This window comes from Orbicella faveolata, unplaced genomic scaffold (assembly GCF_042242905.1).
Source record: "Orbicella faveolata isolate gen_17 unplaced genomic scaffold, um_ofav_v1 contig_24, whole genome shotgun sequence".
Taxonomy (NCBI): Eukaryota; Metazoa; Cnidaria; class Anthozoa; order Scleractinia; family Merulinidae; genus Orbicella; species Orbicella faveolata.
The window spans coordinates 24,359,331-24,379,314 of record NW_028301552.1 but is presented as its reverse complement, the minus strand read 5'-3'; the positions used below and the strand labels follow the sequence as shown (position 1 = coordinate 24,379,314).

Below are 19,984 nucleotides of genomic sequence, written 5' to 3'. Positions count from 1 at the left end.
ACCACACGTATAGCTTCAACAAGTTTTACATCGAACGTGAGGTCGTTGTAAAGGGCCTGGGGGTAGAAAACACTGTGGTTGGTTATAATCTGATGGTCTAGCCTGATCCGGTACTTGCTTCCATATACCTCGTTCAGCTTGTTTTCAGCGGCAACGCCCGAGGTTTTCTTGTCTCCCGCACCTGAGCGGATCTTGCATAGATCCTCGCTCTGAATCCCTTCGAGAATCATGCCGTCTCGCTTTTCCTGCGAAAGGAAAGGTCTTCGAAAGTTTTGTAGATGTCATATCCAACCGTGTCTTGCAGGATAGTGCCTGCAAACTTCACAACCAGCCTGTCAAGGAGCGCCCGCGTGACATTCTGAACAAGGAAGTTGTTGGCGTGCCCCCCAGAAATGTCGATGTCAAAGCGAGGCACTAGCAAGCCCGGCACCAGAACCTTGTTCTCATTCTCGTTCAGTTTGGGCACGGAAACATACAGCTTATCGCCGGGGTTGGCTTCAGAACGGATAAAGGTGATTCGCTTGACCGCGCGCTCGGCCTGCATGGCGTGTAATGTCTTTTCGTTGTACGTTGGGCGAAGGTTCTCTGGCACTGACATTTCGTATAATAAACTGGCGATTATTTTCTAATTTAAAAATAACAGAATTGAAATATATCGCTATGGCGGAAGGCGGTGGCGAATTTCGTTACAAAGACCCGGACCTTGACAATCAGCTTGACCACAATGATGATGATGATGAGGAACAAGAGGTTGAGAGAACCCAACCTTTTCAGCCAGGCACGGCATCCACTCCCTACCAACCTGGCGCCCCCTACCACGTGGGTGAACAAATGGAAATGCGTACTTTGCAGCATGAGCAGTCAGGCCTGCCTGACACTTCTTATCAGGAAGAAAACCCTTTGCTTGAAAGAACACCTTCAATCAGTGATATTCAAAAAGAAAGTTATTTGCAGCAAAAACTCAAAAAAGCTGTAGATATGATAAAAGGCAAATTCCCTAAAGCAAATTTGGAAAAAATCAAAATTAGAAGAGGCAATGGAAAAAATGAGGGAAAAATCGTTGCTGAGGGGCCAAAAAATGGTGAGTACAAGATTCTAAAAGATGATGAGTCAGGCTTAATGAAAAGTTTTTTAGACAGCTTCAAAGATAAACTTGGGCTGAGGGCTGAAGAAATAAGAGCCGAAGACTGAGATACAATCAGAGAACAACGCCAAAGACTGATAGAAGCTGAAAACTAACTACAACAGGCGGAAACACTCTCTTCGCAAAGAGAAGAAGAAAAGAAAGAAGTGGAAGTTCTGAGACGTAAAATCGAGCAAACTCATGCTCAGATTGATGCCATTCAGGATAATCAAGGTTCGAATCTTGAAAGTGAAGCAGAGCTGCGTAGGCTGAAAGAACTGAAAAAGAACTATCAAACCGATCTTGAAAACAAGAAAAAAGAATTGGACTTGCTTACAAAAAAAGCAAGAAACAGAGAAAAAGAACAAGCCAAGGTTGACAGACTCAGGGCCAGCCTCGCAGCAAAAGAAAGTGAAACAAACACCATGGAAGAAAGGCTAAACCAAACAAAACCGTTGGACGACCTGAAAGAGCAGGAAAGCGAGCTGCAGCGCCAAAGCGAGGAAGACCAGGCAATCATCCAAGATGAGAATGCCTCGCCCTCCAACAAAGAAGCCGCAGAAGGCAGAGTGGCAGAAAGAAAGGAGGAGATCACGCGTTTGCCAACTCAGATTGTGGAAAGGGAAAGGGGGTGGCCTCTCTTGGAAAGGGTCAAAGAGATCTTAAAAAAAAATGGTGTGACATTGACCGCTGTTCTTCTTGCTGCCGGGGTCACAATCGGAGCTGTCATCAGAGCCCTCACAAACACTTTGAAAGCCACTGGTAAGGCTTTGGGAAGTAATGTAAAAGATATTGGCGCGAAACTTGGTTCTCTGCTGCCCGGGCTAATTGGCTCAATTCTGAGCTTTCTATTCAAAGCTGCGGGCCAAGCCATCGGGTTTCTGGCCGAGCACACCTGGCTGCTTATTCTTGCCACAGTGGCCTTTTTGTTCGAACAATATCTTAATAAGCGGCGTTAATGTACCGCCAAGCCATAAACATCAAAGCCGATAAGCCTACTACACTGACAATTACTGCTGTTTTGTTTATTTCATGTTGCGGTGTTTTATCTGGAGCCTTGTGCTCTATTTTTTGTGCCGTTGGTTGTGCTTGTTGAGTTTCAGTCGAAGCTGATTTCCTTGATTCGGTTGTTGCGGCTTTGTGTATCAGGTTGGAGGGATGGCTGTTGGGAGGGTTAATTTTTGACGGGCCGCCTGCCATTAGTTTGAGCGCAGCATTTTTTGTCTCCGGGTTTACCTTGTTGTTTACCCCCAGTTTCATCCCAGAGACCGCCTGTTTCAGCTTGTTATTGTAACCGATTGTACTTTCGGTGTTGATTATCATTTGCGTGGGCATAAGCTAGGGGATGGAGGCTACAGCAAGATTGAGCCTAACCTTCGTTTGGTCTACCGTGAGCTGGTATCTTTGCACGCTCGCGGCCAGGTCAGGTTGTCTGATCGCATCTTCCATCAGCACCAGGAACTCGCTTTGGGCTTCTTTCGCCCGGCCACCAGAACTGAGAATGCTACTTCTCACATTGACTTGCGATCCCAGTATGCAGTAAATGAAAGCCTCGATTGACTGATTTATTCTCGACAAGCCAGCCTGCGTCAAACCAGATGCTGTGTTTGGTGAGAACCAGTCCGATTGGGTATCAGAAGGGCCCCCCGGCTCGATGTAATAAATCAGGTTTCGTTGAATAGCTTTGCCGTCTTCATCACTGAATTTGTTCCATGCCTGGTATAGGTAGTCAGTTTTCGACACGCCAGACGCATAGAGGTAAACACTTCCAAGCCCATGGTTTGCCCCATGCTTGTAGCGGAAATCACTCGACAGATCTATACAAAACTCGTTGCATAGCCTTTTGTACAAAGCAACGTCATAATGATTATTGAATTGGTTGAAAGGTGGGTCTCCGGGCAAAGCGCTCATGCTCTGAATACCTCCTAGCTGGTACAAAAGGCACCCGACAGTGAAATACACGTGGAATTTGTAAAAAGCTCTTATCTGCTGGGGCAGATTTATCCCGTTGTCAAATATTTCGCGAGAAATTCCACACCCCTGTGTCCGCGAAGTTGAGCTGTTGCGGCCAATATTTCATGTCAGGCCCTCCTAACCAGTGTTTTGATTTGGCTCCAGAAGTGTGCCTCAGTGTGGTTTTTTGAAATATTTCTCTGAATTTTGTTGTGAAATATTGGTCAGGCATGACGTAGATTTTGATTTCGGTGTTGAATATTTTCTTCAAGCTTGGCACTTTTCCGTCGAAAGGTTCCGCAGGGATGGGCAAAGAAACTTTTGAACCAAGTGGCAACAGTTGATAAGGAAAACCTCCGCTGTCTCCCAAACCGAGCGCCTGTTTCATTTCCGTGCTCCAATACCGCCTGTCTGAACCGAAGACGCTTTGAAACGAGCCTTCGCTTTCTTTGAAAAACACCTCTGCGGTTGTGTTATTTTTCTCGTCGATGCTTTCTTGTGAAACGAACCGGCTTTTGTCCGCTTTTGGAAAGTGGTTTAAAAAATTTGTCCACGCCTTTTCCTTTGCGATTGCCGCTTTTTTCAAAAACTCAGGATCTTTCCACGGATTCGCCATTGTATTTGAACACAATTTTGTTTGTTAAATATAAAATAGTTGTTCTCACTATTGTCACGCAAGAGAATGGAGAGACTATCTATTTTGAAGAACCGATACTGAAAGTCCATTTCATGAAACTCATATCTTGTAGTTTATTGAACAGCTGGGACACTTTGAAAAAAGAAGGTTCCGCCACTTTGGGAGATAAAGACAAAGATATAGCTTTGTCAATCAGTAAAATAATGCCAGGGCATTATAGTTTAGAAAGGATGGCAAAAGAAATAGAAGGTCTGTTCGACAAATATAAATATAAAGAGTTGCAAACAGCAATAAATCAACCTGTTGGCCAGCTTGTAATGATAAATTTGGGGAAAAAACCGATTGAACTTGATCGCGATTTAGCCACTTTGCTTGGTATTGGGCGAAAGTTGTCGCCTATAACCTTTGTAAAACAGCTTACATCTCCAATGACATTTCATTCATTGTTATTTGATCGACACAGAACGGAATCTGTTCAATAGCAAAAGGTCAGATGTCTTAGCTCTGTTTGATGTGAAAGGGAAGCCTTTTGAAAAGGTAAGCTACCACGGTTCTCCGCAACAGGTTTTGCGAGACTGTTCTACAGACAAGTTCATAAATAGCATAACTATTAGCGTCAAAGATGGAAATGGCAAACTCTTTGATTTCAAGGGCTTCCCGCTTCTTTTTGAATTAGAGTTAAATTAAATTTCTTTATATACAATGTCTTCTGCAAATCTGTTACCTCCAAGCGTGCCGCCTGCAGAAAATGAAAGCAGAATCTCTCCAAGCCTTCCCGAAACGACAAATGCCGATAATTTCCGGCTAACTGAAATAAGTAAAATTGAAAAAGAAATATCTGTTGAGGTTGAGCATTACAGGCTTGTGTTGAAAAAATATAAAAAAGCCCGAAAAGCACTTCACTATTCCGTGGTTGGCCTTGGCGCTGTCACGGCAGCTCTGTCTTCTGGGGCTGTTGCAACAACACTCACTGGTGTTGGAATTGTTATCGGCACGCCTGTTGCCGCAATAGCAGCTTTATCTGGCGCAGTTTCCACTGGCCTGTCCATTGTCAACAAGAAGCTTGAACGCAAAATTAATAAACACTCGAGAATCCATTCTCTGGCTATTGCAAAACATGACTTGATAAACAGCTCTGTCTCACAAGCTCTGAATGATAATCGTGTTTCTGACATGGAGTTTCAACTGACCACACGTGAAATGCAGAAATATCGCCAACTTAAAGAGACTTTACGCTCAAACTTTGCGCAAAAACAAACAAATCCACTCCAGCCAGATATTGAAAAAATGAAAAACCAGCTTCAGCAAGAATTTATAAAAAATCTTGCGTAGTCCAGCACAACTTTGAGCTAAATTTTGAGCGAAAAACACAAAACTATCTCTAAGTCTTATTAAAAACAGATGATTGTGTTACACCGCGTTACCTTCACGCGTGACGTTGCGTGACTGGGTTACGTTACTGTCACGCGTGACGTTGCGTGACATGTCACACAAAAGGGCAAAAGCCTTGTTGGGGGTGCTCATTGGCTGTTCTTGCCTAGCCCCAGCTAGGACTTTCCCGCCGCTGACAAGGCGGCTGTCGATTCCCATTTTACCTCTGGGAACGAGGTTTGAGATCCTGAGGGACCTCTGAGCACCCCCCAGTCTCCACTGGGCCGGGACGGGTTCACCCGGGGTTGTTGCCGTGGACGGCCTCACCCCATACCCCTGACAAGCGCCTGTACGTGCCATATTAGGAATCAGAGGGGGCCAACCTCTCATCCAAAAGCACCTTCATTTGCTTGCTAATTACAAGAATAATGCTGCAAGCTTTATATATTGATCCATTCGCCTCTCCTATCACTCGTGGTGTAGCTTCTGTGTCCTTTGCCTAAATTTCGCAGTATTTTCATGCATATGCATGTGCTTTTGGGGGGCCAGATGATGTCATGCTTGCTATAATTAGAGATTGGCTGAATAAATTATATCCCAACAGCACTTCTGAAGGCCAAAATGGTTGTGCTTTTCCACATGATTTGCTTTATTTTCATGGAACTTTCTACACCCGTTTGGCTGAAAGAGTCCAGACAGATAACATATCAAGTCGTTGAAGCCATGCGAGAAGCAGAGAAAACTTAAACGGGCTCGATTGAGTCCCTTGTTCAAGGAATATTTCATGTTACGATTGATTGAACGCTGTGATCAAATCTTGCTATTTTCTTGTTTCCTACTGCTCGCTTCACTTCGGCAGCTTCTGTGGTGAAAAAAGTAACTTACAGCGCGTTTACTGAGCGTATTTTTTTTGTAAATTCTGTTCTGGTTTGTTTTTTTTGGCCCAAACAAAAAAATCTTGAGTTGTCCTCCATGTTTTTCAGTACTGCTCGTCCAAGGCCTGGGAATATAAATATTTGGTTCCAGTCTTTCTGAGAAAAATGTTGCGCAACTCACAGATTTCAAAACAAAACTATTGCTTCGAACAAAGGTTAATATCGTTGCCACTCAGTAAAATTTCTTAAAGATTTCAGCGTAGGCGTTCTCGTCATATATGCGGTAGCCGAGATAGTGTTTTACTCCATTTTTAGAACACTCGTAACAGAGTCTTTTTACAAGACAGGATTTGCATTTACGGCAAAACATGGCCTTTACAATTCTTGATCGTTTTTCACAGAATGCTGCCTCTTCAATCTCGTCATACACCTTATCCCAGCCCATTGCCTTTCTTTCTCTCATTTTTATTGCGACATACTCCTTGTAAATTATTTCACGAAGCTCTGGAGGGAGGTTTTGAATGGCCTCGGAAAGTTGACAGTTGTTCGATTGCAGAACATCGGACGAATATCTTGCGGCAGCCATCTCGGCGTATATACTGTGCAGATACTTGTTCAATAGGAAAATATTTCTGGTGCACTTTTGTATATAATCAGTGCAGGCATTTTCGGTGTCACATCCACGCTTTGTTTTCTTTTATGTTGTGTTGCATACACACACATAGAGACTACTGGTTCTGGACGCTGCTGTGATAAAGGGGAGGAGAACGGACAAAAATAAACCTCCCACATTCAACTTCGTGGGTGGGTGTGTGGAAGTTGAACGTGGAAGGTTTATTTTTGTCCATTCTCCTGCCCTTTATCACTGCTGCGCCAGAACCAGTAGTCTCTGTGTGTGCTCAACATCCCCAAAAAACTCCGTGACCTGATTGAGGACTTCCCATTTGCTCCACCATCTGGTTTTGGAATGAAGTCGCATTGCTGTGCCAGTTCTTGTCTTCCACAACAGCTGAGCAGCTGGACTGAGAGAAAACATGGTGTTCCAACACCTAGAAAATGGGTCTAGGACACTAAATTCAAAGAGTTTCCCAACATTATCGATTGTGTGTGAGAAACAGATGACATTAAGAATATTGGGGAAGAAAAACATGACTTCACATAATCCAGCTTCATTTACTGATGTACCATCTCTCCTTGCTGCTAGAAGATGGTTTGGTTGCATTCCATACTCCACAGCCAGGCACTGAATCAGCCTTTGAGCAAGCTCTTCTGCATTCATGCTCTTGGCTAAAATTTCTAATTTGAGAAGCCTCTGCTGTATATTCCAATCTTTGTCAATGAAGCGAACGATAATTGCCAACGCTTCTCCAAGTCTGGTGCTCCCATCAAAGATCACAGAAAAAGCACTGTTGGCAGCTATTTCGGATTTCACAAAGTCTATCTCCTTCTGACGAATCATGGGAATGAATTCTCCTAGATGGTTCCAAGATGTCAAGCGATGACCATATTTTTCAAGAAATTGTCGCAAACTGTCGACTTTTAAAAGGGGAATACCTGCCTTCAGTAGAGCTTCCACAAGCTCATATCAATAGAGCCTCATGTCTTCAGGTAGTGTGGATCCTTTTGCTCCTCTGCTTGTTTTTGCAAGAAGATCCTTGATATTTTGATCTTTCTTCTTGCTTTTCTTAATATTCTCCAGCACTTTGATGTGCTTTATGGATGATACATGTTTCTTGACAGAACTCTGTATGGAAATATGGATAATGGCTGGAACTGCAATCTACCTTTACGTATTACTTGAAAGTGTTATTACCTGAAGTTTTTTCTTTCCAGTGTAGTCTGGGTGTCGAGTTTTTAAATCCAAATGTTGTGAGCAAGATGGCACAATTCATGATTTCCAATCAGCAGAAGTATGTGCCATCTTTGCAAACTGAAGAAGAAACTGTAGTCCTCAAAACAGTTCTGTTTCATGGAGATCAGCTATTCAAAGAAAGGGCCAGAAATACACATTGGGTCTACCATGATGACGACAATATTTATGACAGATTGGAGGGACTGGAAACAGAATTTGCAGATTGGCATGCAAAGTTTAAGCTTAACATGGTTGCTATATGTTTACATGTAGTATGGCAGGGGTAAATCCAGGAAAATAAGGGGTGGGGAGTATGTAGTTGTTGTCATCAATAGACATCTTTTGTAAATAGCTTGCCTCTTACCAGAAAATACAATTTTAAAGAAGATTAGTTTATTAGCTGGAATGAGATTGATAAGGTTTGAATTAATACAAGATGACAAATTGAGCTCTAATAGTTAACAACATTATCATTAAGATAACAATTTTTGTAATTCAATGTTTTGATTTTAATTAGGTGTAGTGGAATTGAAGGGAGGGGGACCAAAATCCTATTCATACCCATGAATGTTATTATTATAGCTTTAACCTTCTTGCAAACTTTTGCCTTTTGACATTTCATCCCTTACAAAAATCCATGGATCTTCTGTGGACTTATGTTTTCTTACTGCTCCATAAATTTTAACTTTCAATTATCTGTGATCACAACAGAGTAGTGACACAGGTTTTCTTGTCTGTTTTTTTTTTTTTTTTTAATCTGTGCTATGTCAATGTAACATTTAAAAATTTTTTTTTTTAATTTACTGAGACCCACGGCCTTTAAATTTTGGGATAAAGCCCCACTACCACCAATTTGCAACAGAACAAGTTATAAATTTTATCAAAAAAGAACATTTTCAACATGGAGATTCAGACTTGCTATCTGTATGTACTTTATATATTAAATTACAGACTAACAACTGGCATGACTTTAAAATTAAAAGTTTCTAAATGTGTCTGAGTGTGTAAATTTATGATCTAGATTTTTTCAGGTTGGAAGTGACATACATGTATTAGTAAACCACACCAGTAAACCACTCCAGCTGTAGAGATTGGAACTTCACATGTGAGCATGAATCAATCTTTCAAGACAATTGCTGCAAAGGGAGTAAACAATCTTTATAATGAGTATAAAGAATTCCACCAACAGGAAATAGAAGCACATGTCTGTGCTTCATCTATGGAGATGTCTGGGATGAAAACTTTTGATAGTAAACACAAGATACTTTATTTGAATGAGCTCATTTTATGGTCACATCATTGTTTGGTTCCATTATTTTGGTTTCCATACACATAAATTTCTATACTTTCTGGTGTTAACATGAGGTCTGTGTTAAGAAAGGCAGCTAAAGCAATACATGTAGCTTCACTGTTACTCAGAGGTCATTAGTAACACAATGTATTGTCACTCCTACATTCTTAATGTATACTATTACAGCCCGTGTTCTGTGATCTGCTAACAAACTGTTTGTTTATTTATTTATTTTCTAATAAAATAACAACTTTGCAAATTAGAGGATCTAAATGATCTAAAAATCTTCAAATTCACCCACAGTAGATCAAGTTAAGAAATTCCTCAGGGAGGAGGAGTCTCAAAGACTGAAGGCAGTAATATTACTGATGTAGCTGTACGCAGTATTGAACATTTTAAAGTGATGCTCTCATTTTCCCCCTGTATGCTTTTTATGTGGAATACATGCTCCAGATTATGACATGCCATCAAAAGATGACTTGGGAATAGGAGGTCGAAGGAAATCGCTACATGAGCTTTGCATAAAATATGTGGAGACGTATCTAATGACAGGAAGTGAAGTTGAACCTTTGGTTCTGCAGGTTCATGAGCTGGAGAGTGCTATGGGTGCAAATAGGTTTTTGTGTCGAATAGAGCGATGTGTCCCAGACGCAAAGCTCTGCAACATGGCCTGGTGTGGGAAAGGTATGAGCCTAGGAAGGAGAGAGACATGCTGGGTTTTTTCCCACTGCAGAGTGTCTTGTGGTCTGGTATTCTCAACTAAAGCTACCAGAAATAGGTAAGGAAAAATAAAAACAGTGTTGGTGCTTGTAAGTGCCCCCCCCCCCCCCCAACACACACACCAAAGTACTCAAGTAAAACGTCTTACTTTTTTTGACAGGACAGATATATCAATTTCTTTAATCAAAAGGTTTTGAGAGGTTCCTGAAATTGCAAAATGATGTCCCCTAGTTAAATCATTTGTAATCCCTGGGGAACTATGTAATAGTGCAATGTAACTAGTAGGCAATTCCCAAGTGTAAATTTGTTTTTTTTCTTTTCTAGCCACGAAAGCAAGAGACATCCCAATGTCACTGTTGAGGCTCAGGATCTAGACTAGTCGGTATTTGGATAAAGTCCTTCTCACAAAAATCAAGAAGCATTTCTTAGTAATAGCTGGTAACAAGAGTTTTCTGAAGTAATCTGATGTGCTGAAAACGAAAATGCTTGTTACCAAAGTTCATTTTGTGATCTGCAGTCTGAAAATGACATCAGAAAATTGACATTTAGAATGAAGTCATCGCAGTGATAAATGTGTAGAAAAGGGGAAACCACTGAGTTAAATGTCACAAATTTGGATTTTCTAGAGCCAGTTCAGTTATAATATGTTACATGCTTTGTATTTTGAGGAATTTAAGACTTGCCTGTCTCGTGGGTCAATGTATGACGCCATTTATGTTTTCATAATATTCTCTCACACAGAGAAACACATTCTTTTAAACTGGCCAAATTAACAGAAAAGTGTTTCATATGCACTGTTATTTTGGGTTCAACGGGGCTTTTTTTCAATGTAGTTGCTGGCTACCCATTTGAATGTGAAAACAGAAATGCGTTCACGGTCGCACTTCCCTAATTTCGCTCTTACTGTCTGAGTCCAGTCCAGTGGTAAGTAAGCCTGGTTACTCAGCTTCATTGTTTAGTATGCCTTTGCTCGATTTTTGGCAAGTAGAAAGCTGTTTTAAAGCTGTGAAATGTTGGAATGGATCCAGTTGTGACCCTAAAGAGAGCTTTGGAAGTTGACTTGAAGCTGTGCATCATCTGTCAGAAGCGTAATAAGCCAAAGGACGATGTAAGAGAAGCTGCAAGTTACAGCAAAAATTTTGTTTACAAAGCGATGACTAAATGAAGAAAGTACAGGGACGTAGCAAACAGAGAGGTTATCTATCATCTGGTTGATTTACTTGGAAGAAATGATGATACTTGTATTGTTTTACATTTGGAAACCATATGAATGGATCAGGCTTGGTTGAAGAATGGGTTGAGAGTGGACTGCTTAGGCCAAATGCAACCGAACATGTCATGAATGGAAAAGCCTACAAGAGAGCTATGCGTGCCCACAAGATTACTATGCAGTCATTGTGGCAGCTGCTGATGCCTTTTCTGTTAGAATTCTGCCACAAATCGTACCCAGGTCTCTTCCAAGAAGTATCTGCTCTTGTTTGCTCTCCCAAAAATGCTGCAGCACTGATAACATCCCTGAAGTCACCATGAGTGAAAAAGATGCTCAACAAATTCGTTGCACAAAGATCTGAGGAAAATGTCAACTTCAAGTTTTGGTGGAACTACATGGAAATGGTATCTGTTCTCCTCATGTTCATTCGGGCTCAGAGAGAGGGGATATGGGACCTGTACTTGCACAGTTTCCGCCACATGTTGCCATATTTTTTCAGATATGACCATCTGAATTATGCAAGATGGGGATCAGTGTACATTGCAGAGATGGTGCAGTTGCCAAAGGAAGTCTTAGAAGAGTTCAAAAAGGGGAACTTTGTTGTCAAATGGAATGAAAGCAAGTTCAACCAGGTCAGTCCCAATCACAGCCTTGAATGGCTGAATGGGATAGGGAAAAGAGGTGGAGGAATCGTGGGCATAACCAAGACGTCATCAGCATTGAATGGCTGGACGGGATAGGGAAAAGAGGTGGAGGAATCGTGGACATAACCAAGACGTCATCAGCATTGAGTAGGTGGGCTCTGTCCTATAACCTAAGGTCACAGATAGCTGAAATTACACACACAATGTTTGGATTGCACCAAGTTTTCTCTCAATGAATCTACTCGTGGTAGGAAAGATCGTGACAAGAAGGATGAATGTTCTTTGCTCACCATTCTCAAGCAGTTCAAGATATTTTCACTACCAGAAGATCCAACATGTCTTAATAACATTGCCACTAAAGATCTTGTCATTGATGAAATTTAAGTCTCGCTGTTAAATGCCAAAGAGCTTGGTCAGCAACAAATGAAAGAATTTGTGGAGCAAAGTTTGCCAAGTGTCTCTCAACAGCAGCAAGATAGATCATCAGAAGTGAGATTCTGGGACACGATGCACAAGAATAATGCTCCAACTATTAACAACTTGTATCAAGTTATAAAGAGCAGCAAAGAAAAGAACAAAAGTACAATTTTAAGAGCCGACCAAAATGTCCTTCAATACCTTATCATTGCTTATGAAACGGGGCTCAAAGTTGATCTCCACAGTGTGCTAAAATATGTGTTGATGCCTGTACCAGTCACATTAGCAGAGATGAATGGCAGTCTCAGAACTGGGCAGAAATCAGCAAAAATGACAGAATTCGTGGAGCAAAGGTTGCCAAGTGTCTCTCAACAGCAGCAAGATAGATCATAAGAAGTGAGATTCTGGGACACAATGCACAAGAATAACGCTCCAACTATTGATAACTTGTATCAAGTTGTGAAGAGTAGCAAAGAGAAGAACAAAAGCACAATTTTAAGAGCCGACCGGAAATGTCCTTCAATGCCTTATCATTGCTTATGAAACGGGGTGCAAAGTTGATCTCCCAGTGTGCTAAAATATGAGTTGATGCCTGTACCAGTCGCATTAGCAGAGATGAATGACAGTCTCAGAACTGGGCAGAAATCTGTCTTAGCAGACTTAATTACAAGTGGGATAAATTACCCAAGTGAAATAGAGTTTCAAGGCAGCTCAGGTCTATTAATAGATGGTCTGGCATTAGTTTCTGCAATTGGGAGACCATCTGTTGCTCAAACGTTTGGGGGCTTTGCAGAGAGCTTTCAAGCTGGATCCTGCTATCAGCAAATCAACGTCTTATTTGATCGGTATCAAGAAGATTCCATCAAGTTAGGAATGAGAGAAAGACACACAAAGTTCACTTGCCTTATCCGACATGCTATTGAAGATGGCAGTGTCCCTCTCCCTGACAGTTGGCCAAACTTCCTTGCATTGCCAGATAACAAGTCAGATCTAGCCAGGTTCCTATCGGAACACATCATTGTGAATGCACCTCCAAGACAAAGTTGTTGTAGCTACTGGAGGATTTGTAGATGAAAGGAAAGTGCAATCATTAGGAAGAGCAATCAACCTGTCTGCTCTAAAGGCAACCCACGAGGAAGCAGATACATGTCTGATGGTTCACTGCATCAACAGCAGTCTTGACAACATAGTTTTATCGCCAAGGGATATGGATGTCTTGTTGCTTCTTATCACACATGTCCACCACATCCCTTGGCCTAACCTGTACATGATGTCTGGAACAGACACAAAGTGAAAGTATTTCAACATCAGGGCTATCTACAAAAATCTTTCAGCTGGTTCTGTATCCACTCTTCTGCCTTTTCATGCCTTAACAGGTTGCGACACAATGTCCTTCATATGCAACCATTTAAAGAAATCAGCTTGGAAAGTATTCCTAAAGCAACATACACTTCTTTCCTCTCTATGAGAGGGAGAGCTAACCGAAGAAAAGATAAAAGATGTCGAGGAATTTGTTTGTAAAATGTACAAATAGGACAGCATTGGATCAGTTGATGAGGCCCGAGCTATTTTGTTCTCGAAGAAAGGAAAACCAGAGGCACTGCCACCGACAAGTGATGCTTTATCACTACATGTAAAGCATGTTTACTATCAGGCAATTGTATGGAAACCAGCTCACTGCTCAGAGCCTCATCTTCCAGATCCTTAAACATTAGGGTGGAAGAAGATCGCTGATAACAAACTTCAACCACTCCTAATGACACAAGATCCGATTCCCAAAGCCTGCCAGGAAATAATCTCATGCTCATGCTCTACTGGATGTACAAATCTCCGCTGCAGTTGCAAGAAGGCTAAATTGTTTTGTTAATAAAGTTAGTACCAGGATCACGTCATTTTTAATGTCATTTTTGTGACGTCATTTTGAGGCTGATGATGGCAAAAAAAAATTTGGTACCAAGCATTTTCATTTTCAGCACGTCGAATTACTTTCCTGTTACCAACTTTTACTAAGAAATGCCTCATAACTTTCAAATTCTGTGAAAGTCATCTAGTCTAATCTGCAGGGGGAGGCAAATGGGGGAGCAGCAAAGGAAGATTTCCTGTTCAATTACCATCAGGCAAAGCTGGCCTTTGGTCTCATTTTGTTCGAATTTGACGATGCAATCAAAGCAGGAGACAGCGAGAGGCTTCATGACTTTGACAAGGCTGCTCTGCTACTGTACAAAGCATATGGCAAAACCAATTAGGCCTATGTCATTCTACTGTACCTAGCCAAAAGTGGTGCCATTCTGTCCGAACCAGATGCGCATGACCTTAAATGGAATAGAACATTTAACAAACATGGCTTGCCAGGAAAGAACATTCCACTGGAGTTGCAAACTGAGCAGTTCAATCATAAGGTTAAAGGCATGTGGAAGTCAGTTGCTGCCAATATCAATGACGACTCAGCAGCTAGAATTGCTGATACCATTGAACCAATAGAAGTAATCCAGGATTCTATAACAAGAGATAGTGGGCTTTCAGAAATTCTTGGGTACAGGTCTGCTGGAAATCCTGAATTTGCTGTTCTGCAATTGATAAATGATCTAGTACAGATAGATGTTTTCAAACATGAAACAGGTAGGAAAGGACACCCATCCTTTCCAGAGTTCTCTTCTAATTTACTGAAGAGTCTTGATTACCGTAACCTACATACATGGATGAATGGATTTCTAACAACATGGGAGCCAATCAATGAAACAAATAGAGTTTAGCTGCATGCAAATTGGAGTCTAAATAAGTCTCTCTCCCAGGCTCCTCATGGCTTTCGCACTTGTTTTTGTGGCTTTGCCGCTTTGTTAGCGTGCTCAAATTGCAGCAGTTCTTCTTGAGGCAGTTCTTCCAGTTTCTACTCAATCTTCTCTCCCAAGCTGAATCCAGGCCTCTGTAACAATTTTGCTTCCAGCTGAACTTGCTGGTCAATGTGTAAGTTTAGTTGAACATCTTTAAATTTGCCAATCCTTGTAAACACATATTTCTTCAAGTAGCATCAGCAGTAAATGTACTGATAACCTCAAGAGGGGTAACTGCTCCATAGGTGCACAGCTTCTTCATGTTTCACATTTAGACACACTTGATATGATGTTTCTTCAGTTATTCCCATAAGGCTTGACTAATGGCATTTGCACCTGCCCCAGAATTGATGATTATCTCCTGTGGGATATCTCCAATGTTGAATACTACATATACCTGCTTGTTAGAACACGGAATACACCACAATGCAACATGTTTAATAATCCAACATGGCCAACCCACTTTTGCACACCCCTTACATTATGTAAGTCATCAAGAAATATGCATCTGTGCATCATCTAGACCTACATGCAACATCTTACATGTACATAACCTGAACTTTGGTAAATTGCCAATTAATGTAGTTCTAAAAATGGTCCTGTAACCAGGTGGTTGATTCATGATTGGAAAACGTTACTCTGGTTTAAAAAATGTAAATATGTTAGTAAAAATTTTTGTAAAAGTCCCATGTTTCGGCTAAAACTTCAGCCTTCATCAGGGGAAAGTGACAAGGAATTTGTAAAAAGGCACGTTCTTATACTGTGCAAATCAGCAGATCAGAGCTAATTATGTCCTGTCCCTTAGGGCTAAATTTAAAAATTCGTGTAGCAAATGCATGCCATCACCGCAGTTCAGTGGATTCTTACAAGTCTTAATTTCCCATGCTTCTAAAATATGTCTGTTGTGCCAATTTGTGCTTGTACGTAAAATCTTTGAAGATTCCCAGGAGATGGTGTGGCCAGAGTGTAAACAAAGTTCTGCTAAAGCTGACTTGTGTGAGTGTTTGTTTACAACCGCTTTTTGATGTTCTCTGAGCCGGGTGGAAAATTTTTGTTTCATTTCCCCGATGTAGCTTCTGTCACAACCTTGACAGGGAATTGAATAAATTGCACCATGAGTCTGATCTTTTGGGATTGGGTCTTTTGGTTTGGGAAATAAATTGCCAATGGTATGGTGTGGTTTTAAAGCAACTTTGATATTGTAATTGCTTAGGATTCGCTTAATCGGTTCCGTAGTGCCCCTGACATACGGTAAAATGCAGAAACCTTTTTTGTCATCCAGTGCAGTTGCAGGCATTTGTCGAGAAGGCTGTTTTGGTTTACTTGCATGAATAACAAAGTGTTTTGGGTAGCCATTCGACCTGAGTTCCGCGATCACGTTTCATTTCCTTTGATTGTTGGTCAACAGAAGACGGGATAGCTTTTGCACGATCAGTCAGAGACTTGACCACAGCCCTTTGTGAGCAGCCGGATGGTGAGAGTCAAATGAGAGATATCTTTCTGTGTGTGTCGGTTTGCGATAGACTTAAGTGGAGAGTTGGCCATCATCTTGTCGACAGACACTGACATCAAGAAAGGATATTTTCTGTTCTGTTTCTCTTTCAACTGTAAATTGGATCGACAGCTCAATATTGTTTAAATGACTCTGTAAGGCTAGCACTAGGTTTTAACAGCGGCACACACATCATCTACATATCGTTTCCAAAAACACGTTTGAGAGAGAGAGGTGGATAGTGCTCATTTTTCAAGGTCTTCCATGACCAGGTTTGCCATAACAGCTGACACTGGACAGCCCATGGCGGTACCGAAGATCTGTTAGTAGTAATTGTTGTTATACTTGAAATTTGTTGTCAACAAACAGAAATCCAACAGGTCCACAATGTCATCGACAGGAATGGTGGTTCTATCCTGCAAGGTGTCCTCATTGGAAAGCAAATCTTTAGCAACTTGAATGGCGAGTTCCACAGGAATAGATGTGAACAAAGAGACAAAGTCAAAGGAAACCAGCTCCTCATCTTTTTTGAGTGAGACATTTTTCATATGTTCACAAAATTCCACACTGTTCTAGACCGTGAAATCTGTCTTACCCATCATAGGACTCAGGATCTGTGCCAAATGTTTCGATAGCATGTAAGTAACTAACATTTTTACATTTTTTGAACCAGAGTAATGTTTTTCAATCATGATGGTAGTTCTGTTACTGATTTTTAAACTTGTGGCTACATGAAGCGTAGAAAAGTGTTTGTTGCGGGGACTCCAATGAATGCAAATGTGTCACTCACTCAGGTGTAGACACTGTTCGTAATTAGTCGGCCCAAACGAGAGCACCCGAGTCTGACACCATGTTGGAATAGTAACCGAGCCCGACGCCATATTGGAATAGTAACCGTACAGTCAGTGTGAGCCTACCACTCAATGCGTGCATTGTGCCAGCCCGAATATTGCTGATTTTGTAGCTTTTACAGGACCATTAATATTAAGTGTTTTGCTAAATTGAAGTGGAGTTGACTTTGAATGTTTGAGTTAGTACTATGGCCAACTTGAAGGCTGAATTTCATGAGCATTTGAGTCGTCCAGGCGTTCAAAATGACCAGGAGATATGGATTTGTTTGCTGGAAAGTGAACGGAAAATGATTAAATCTCATGCTAATGTGGTAAGCTTTGATGAGAATGTGTCATATTCCTCGATCTTAATGAACTTATATGAGCAAAACAAACAACTTTTAATGAACAAAACAGCTATTAAAAACAGGACAAACATCGGCACCATTGTATAATATTGTAATTTCATTTTTATGATTTAGTTACATCTAAACCTGAGACCAGCTGAAATTTTGTTTTAACTCTACGACGTTGTGTCAGCCTTGCAGTAGTGATGTTTTATCATTTTACTCTCCAAATTTGGCTGATTAGATCTCCTGTGAGATCCAACATTCAATCAAGTAAGACCATCGTTCACAGCTTTGGAGTTTAAACACTTAAGTTTTTCATGTTGAGTTGGCCATGTTCAACTGGAATTGAGTTAAGTTTAGATTAAAATTGTGTTCTCTATACTTGTCTTGTTTATTTTAGTACAAGGATCTGAACTCTGAGTGGGATGTGAAATGCACAGAAACTTGGAAAGAAATTCCCAAATACTTGATTTTGATAAGCTTAAATGATTTTTATCCTGTCTTTTGTTTACACTTTTGCTTCCTGATTAAAAAGATAACAAAGGGAAAGAAACCCCCTCTGGGCTTGTCCCCAATTAGTAGTTAATAATAAATACATTGACACTTCAATAAAGCTGTTATTACTATTGTTGGAACACATATTTATGGGTCGACAGATTTTTCAGATCAACGCTGAAAATGCTTGCAAAAGAGGCTACTTATTTTGATGTATTTTACGTGCAATATATATAGAGACAAGCGGTTCCACATTGGAAAGAAGTGCTGTCTCATAAGAAACCTTACCTATAGCCTTGAATGAAATGCAATGAAAAACGTTTGTGAGCTCTTACGACTTGAATACATGCAAGTTTTTCCAGCAGGCAGATCAACATTAATATCTGGGTGTGAGGGAAGGGGGGTAGGGGGAGAGTACTCTATGATTTGTTGGGCAGGAATGTCCTCTGTGACCCAAGAACCCTTGGCCTTTACCACTCCATGCTCTGCTGCAATTTTGCCACCCTAGCTATTCTGGACGTATGTCTTTGTAACGTGTGCAAAAAAAGCCAACAAAAAAAGCTTACATTTTGTGAGTTAAGTGCAACCTTGCATGGTACAAAACCCGGCTTGTTTTAACAGCATTTAATGATACACCAGTAATTGCAAGTTCACCAATATGTTTCATCTCTAGACTACTTAATCCATGAGTTTGGCCATAGGTCTCCTTTGATTCTTGTACACATGTATTTGTCTTTGGGACACTTTATATTTTATGGGGGTGACCGGGTTGGAGAATCAGAAATACCTAATAGCTGTTTTGAAATCAGGTTACATTTTTAAAGCAAATCTTGATTCATTCTAACTTTTTCAAAGCATGCACATCGGAAATAGTATTAAAGCTGACACAAAATTATGGCACATTAACCGTATAAAAGTTATTTTATGTATTGCAACTTGTGTGCTAATACTAATACTGTTACTTCGGTTAACCTCAAGCAGTTTGGGCTTGATACTGCCCCTTGCTTAAATACTGGTAGCTGAGTTGAGTCAAAGAAAACTTGAAATCTAGCTAAAGAGAAGTATATGTGTACATGCAATAACTTGTAAATAAACTGTTTCCAGCAACTGATTTATAACTTGATGGTACATCATTTTCTGAAAAAGTAAAAAGTAAAAAATGCCATGCTCAATATCATGCTCACTTAATTATCACAGTTTGTTGTTGGTTCTCTACTCTGCTCTGAGAGGTTTTTCTCCGGGTACTCCGATTTTCTCCGCTCTTCAAATGCACAGGCATTTCTGAACAAGTTCTTGTGAGCTCCTTGGTACTCCGTGGGTAAACAAATTACATGTTAATTATTTACATATTTACATATTTACATCACTTAACAACACTCTTGATCAAATTAAGCTGGTTCATGTAGTTATCGAAGTCAACTGATCTTTAAAATACCTAATGGCAAGAATCAGTGTTCATGAAATTTAATTTTAACCTTGTTTGATGCAAAATTCAACATATTTATAAATTGTTTTCTACAGTGTTACAACTTTACCTACTGTAACGTCTTGGGTACGCTATAAGACGACAAACACTTTAGATCCGTAAGACATACAGCTTTAATGGCGTCTCCAAGAACTACAAAAGCGGAAAGCATGTTTCGTGCACTCATGCATGACACCACGTCACTATGACGTATAATCGTTAAGTGGAAGTGAAATAAACAAGATACACGACATCTCCCCTCCTAAGGATAATAGTAAGAAATAATACACAATAATACAGAAATAGTTGCTAATAAAGAGCACAGAAAACCAATGTCTTTGTCCTTATTAATAAAATCTCACACAACAAATCCGGGAACTAAGTGTCTCTGTCCTTATTAATATCACACGACAAATCCAGAATCAAGT

At 40.6% G+C, this 19,984-nt stretch overlaps 3 protein-coding genes and 1 pseudogene across 4 annotated transcripts in view; all 4 read left to right on the top strand.

Moving 5' to 3' along the window:
• LOC110054340 (tRNA (32-2'-O)-methyltransferase regulator THADA-like) overlaps window positions 1-19,984 on the top strand; it is a 653,734-nt gene that overhangs the window by 312,617 nt on the left and 321,133 nt on the right. The window lies entirely within an intron of this gene.
• LOC110050838 (uncharacterized) lies at window positions 553-4,988 on the top strand (annotated as a pseudogene).
• Window positions 8,110-10,992, top strand: LOC149110984 (uncharacterized). The gene is made up of 2 exons (XM_089292992.1): window positions 8,110-9,880; window positions 10,147-10,992. The coding sequence occupies exons 1-2, from the start codon at window positions 9,564-9,566 to the stop codon at window positions 10,199-10,201; spliced, it is 372 nt and encodes a 123-aa protein (XP_089149118.1). The 5' UTR covers window positions 8,110-9,563; the 3' UTR covers window positions 10,202-10,992.
• On the top strand, window positions 11,071-19,822 carry LOC149110983 (uncharacterized). Its single transcript, XM_089292994.1, has 2 exons — window positions 11,071-11,664; window positions 11,899-19,822. The coding sequence occupies exons 1-2, from the start codon at window positions 11,362-11,364 to the stop codon at window positions 12,058-12,060; spliced, it is 465 nt and encodes a 154-aa protein (XP_089149120.1). The 5' UTR covers window positions 11,071-11,361; the 3' UTR covers window positions 12,061-19,822.